The 4,719-nt window shown below is 33.5% G+C and overlaps 1 protein-coding gene across 1 annotated transcript in view; it reads right to left on the reverse strand.

The window, feature by feature from the left end:
- LOC106478315 (solute carrier family 28 member 3-like) overlaps positions 1 to 4,719 on the reverse strand; it is a 30,485-nt gene that overhangs the window by 6,283 nt on the left and 19,483 nt on the right. Inside the window, exons 7-8 of the mRNA XM_013938848.2 lie at positions 3,871 to 3,996; positions 512 to 639 (exon numbers count right to left, since the gene is read on the reverse strand). Of these exons, the coding sequence (XP_013794302.1) occupies positions 512 to 639; positions 3,871 to 3,996 (254 nt within the window). The remainder of the gene's footprint in view (positions 1 to 511; positions 640 to 3,870; positions 3,997 to 4,719) is intronic.

Raw genomic sequence — 4,719 nt, forward strand, 5'->3', positions numbered from 1 at the left:
ACAGTGTTAGTACATATAGACAATCAGTGCTGGCTGGGTGGCTAAACAGTGTTAGTACATATAGACAATCAGTGCTGGCTGAACTGCTAAACAGTGTTAGTACATATAAACAATAAGTGCTGTGTCAGTACACATAGACAAGCAGTACTGGCTGGGCTGCTAAACAGTATCAGTGCATACAGACAATCATCGGTGGCTAGGCTGCTGAACAGTGTCAGTACATATAGACAATCAGTGCTGGCTGGGTTGTTAAACAGTGTTTAAATATATCATTGTTGGCCGAGTTGTAATCAGTCTTAATCGCTCTTCACCAACAAAAAAATTTATGAATGTATGTAATTAAAAACTACATAAGACAAATTGCCCCACCTAAATCCATTCAGAGCTTCATTACTGGGTTGACGTGAAGTAATACAATTTATAACAACACTAGTTACCTAGTCCTGATATGGACTCTCATTTTATTTTATTGGAACCGAATCCACAAATTTCCCATTCTCTCCATCCTTACCCCCTTTCCATCTTGATGTCGTTTGCGTGAGTACGACTTTCCTCGACTTCTGGATAAAATAGTTTAGAGTAGGCTAGAGCTGCTGGAGCAGACATTACAGATGCTGATAGCAGGTGATTAGCACTGACCTATAGGGTATTAGGAAACAGACAAAACTATATCAAGTTAGTTACTATAGTAATAATGTTCAATTACAGAGATTTAACTAATGTAAATTGGTATCACTACTTTAGAAAAAACACAAAAATTATATATACGTGATGTGACATATTTGTTAAACGTTTTTGGAACCAAATTAGCCTCCAAACAACGAATGAGTAAGTGTACTATAATCCTACTTCTTAAATAGGTCACAGAATAAACTGAATTCTTCGTTGAAACGTCACGAAACTAGGTTTCGTTAGGTCTCGTAAAAAACGTTAATTATATCTTCTCCAATACACGTTATATAACACTGTTTGTTGTTTCTCAATTTATAGATAGATCGATTGTTTAACAGAAGCAGAAAGTAAACGCTGTCGTTCGATTTCTGGTGAAAAATAAAGAAACAAAAAAAACAATATAATAAAATTTTAAAAAAGTAAGCAAGAACTGAAAAAATAAAAAATGGATGTACTAAATTTAAAAAAAGTAACAAGTATCGGTGAAATCTCGCGCACGCTTTTTTGCTTTTATTTTCTAATTTCTTACCTTCCACAGTACGGTATTGAATAAATGGTCTATATACTGGTTTGTCAAGGTTATTGTTATCGATGATGCAGCTGCGTTATTGGTTTCTATTAGACACAATCGACTTCAACAAGAAACTACAAACTTAAGGTTGTTAAAACAGCTTTTGAGAGAAATAATAAATTCAAGATTTATAATTATGGATATTTCAGCAGCGTACAGTTCTTTTTACCGTCTTTGTTAGAGTGAATGAGTGTCGGGAAGTAGGTGCTGGTTGTACACGCATGATACACGAGTGTTGAGAGTGAATGTGTGTCGGGAAGTAGGTGCTAGTAGTACACGCATGATACACGAGTATTGAGAGTGAATGTGTGTCGGGAAGTAGGTGCTAGTAGTACACGCATGATACACGAGTATTTTGGTATTTTTGATAGCTTCAACTTGAATGCTACCTTGTGTGACACACAGAATAAACGGCCTCGTCAGAGACCCATAAGATATCAGCCATGGTCATCGGCAGAAGGTAGAGGGCAACTAGTTATCAGCACTCACCGCCTATACGGTCGCTCTTACCAAAAATAATGGAATTAAATATTAAATTTATAGCGTCCCCACAGCTGAAAGTGCGATACTATACAAGAGTTATTTTTGTGAGCGTAGTGCTTATCTAACACTACGCTACTATCAGTGATACGATACTTATAGAGTAATGTCATATCCATAACTAGCCATAGATCGTATGACTAAGAACTCTTCTTAAGAAAATTCATGGTTTTTATAAACATTATTTTTTATCTCTTAACCTCAACTTCTATCAATATTTTTTAGTGGAATCCAACAAATTACACTTTATAATTGGTCTTACAAGAGGTTTAATCTCAATATAAAATAAACTTATAATTTTGTCCTAGATAAAGCTTTAAAATAATTATTTATTTTTTTTACAACTTTTTGTTATTACTAAAACAAAAAGATTCTGGAATTTTGCTTTATAGAAAGATCTTCAGCTATTTTTTAAGACTGTTCTAAAGATTTTAAGACGCATCTTCATGTAATTGTTTGTTTGTTTGTTTTGAATTTCGCGCAAAGCTACACGAGGGCTATCTGCGCTAGCCGTCCCTAATTTAGCAGTGTAAGACAGCTAGTCATCACCTACCACCGCCAACTCTTGGGCTACTCTTTTACCAACGAATAGTGGGATTGACCGTCACATTATAACTGCTGTAAGGGCGAGCATGTTTGGTTTGACGGGGATTCGAACCCGCGACCCTCAGATTGCGAGTCGAGCGCCCTAACCACCTGGCCATGCCGGGCCTCATGTAATTGCAGAAATTTTCACACTGACAATATAAAAAAATAATAATAAAATAAAAGATTAACTGAAACCAGACGAAAAACCAATAACACTGGGAAAATATTTTTTTTTCATTGTGTAACATTCAAAGTAGGATGATCGAGTCCACAGAAGTAGAATAATTCTGATTAGACAGATGATTCAAAATTAGAAAATATCATGATACCAAAACTAACATAAGAAAATCTCGTAATAATAGTCGAAGTAACTAAAAAAAATAGAAAAACAAAGTTATGAACACAAATTTAACAAAAGTACGTTTATTTAATACAGTATAACAATCGGATTTTATTTTATAATGTATACAAGCTGATGGCACGAACAGTAGTAACACTCGATATAAATAACCAAATGGAGACCCCTACTATATTTGGTGGCTGATAAAAAAGTACGTTTATTTAATACAGTATAATAATCGGATTTTATTTTATAATGTATACAAGCTGATGGCACGAACAGTAGTAACACTCGACATAAATAACCAAATGGAGACCCGTACTATATTTGGTGGCTGATAAAAAAGTACGTTTATTTAATACAGTATAATAATCGGATTTTATTTTATAATGTATACAAGCTGATGGCACGAACAGTAGTAACACTCGACATAAATAACCAAATGGAGACCCGTACTATATTTGGTGGCTGATAAAAAAGTACGAATAGAAGAATGAAAATATAAAGCTTATCTCGTACTTGTAAAGGCAGTAAACTATATTATTCAAATAATTGTTTGTTTGCTTTAGCGCAAAACTACATAATAAACTATCTGTGCACCAAGAGGAATCGAACCCCAGACTACTGTTGTAAGTCAGTAAATCTGCTGTTAACTCACTGAAGAACAATTCAAGTAATAAGATATCATCTCGAATTCGGTCCCATAACTTAAGTTAAACAAAAAAAGAACGTGTATTTATTTCTTCAATTATAACAAAACATCTGTTGCTCCTTATGTAATAACACTGAATGAAATACCTCCTTTCTCTTGTACGTGTGTATTCACATAAAAAAATTTCATATTTTGATGTTCTTTCTTTCCTTACAAAACAATTTCCTCGGAAGTAGTTAAGTCCGAGAAACTTCCATCAGCATGTTTATACATCAAATAACTTAGTTCCGTTATGTTTACCTTATTAACGAAATTGTTTTCTCCAATACATGAAATATCCGAATAACACGTTTTCTTCTGTAATTTCCTTTGCATTTATTAATAAAAAATACTCTACGAAACCATAATAACAACTGTTTACCTTTCAGTCCTGCAATTTCTTATCAAATAAAGCGTTTCGACTAATTATCTGCAACCATATAACAAATCTCAAAAATCTATACCTACCCCAAAGTTAATGTAAGCTGCTAAAACCCCTCCAGCAATGGTAGCAAAGCCCCCTGTCATCACAGCATGAAGTTCTGATTTGGTCATTATGGGTAGGAAGGGTTTGATCAGTAGTGGAGCTTCAGTCTTACATGAGGAAGAAAAAAAGATCAAATTAGTCTGACTGTGAACGTAAAAACTTTTTATTGTTTTATTTATTTTTTCGTATTTGTGAAATGTTTTTAGCATATATCACTCCAAGTCAGAACACTGTTCAGTGAATGTGGGGATTTAATTTTCTGGATCAGTAAGCAATGGAGCAATTAGTAATTGCAATTTATCTTATAAAAATTTACAAAATAAGATTCTATGCTATGTTGTGTTAAAAACTAAAAGTGTCTTTCCATGTCTAGGAAATGTAAGTTTACAATCATCACACTTAATGGCATAACACAGAAAAATTTAAACAATAGATACCAAATACCAACTGTTCATATCGACGGAAGTCCTTAAATCTTTTTCTGTTTTTAATATAATTTTGAATTTAGGAAATTTCTGGTTTATATTTATAATAAAATTCATCCATTTAGTCAAGAAAAACCATGATAAAACAAAATAACTAAATAATTGCGATTGGTTTATCTTTCAATTCTGAAATGGAACGTACATCACGTATAATAGTTCAACGAACCGCTTAAACGTCACGTTAGTGTAGACTATATAATGTGTAAAGTTTAGTATACTCTAATCCCTTATAGTGATGACACACGACGAGACAAGCATTCGGCATGTAATGCTGTTTGAATACAAGAAGGGAAACAACGCCTCTGTAGTCACAAAGAATATCAAAGAAGTTTACGAAAGTGTTTG

This window comes from Limulus polyphemus, unplaced genomic scaffold, assembly GCF_000517525.1.
Source record: "Limulus polyphemus unplaced genomic scaffold, Limulus_polyphemus-2.1.2 Scaffold199, whole genome shotgun sequence".
Classification (NCBI taxonomy): Eukaryota; Metazoa; Arthropoda; class Merostomata; order Xiphosura; family Limulidae; genus Limulus; species Limulus polyphemus.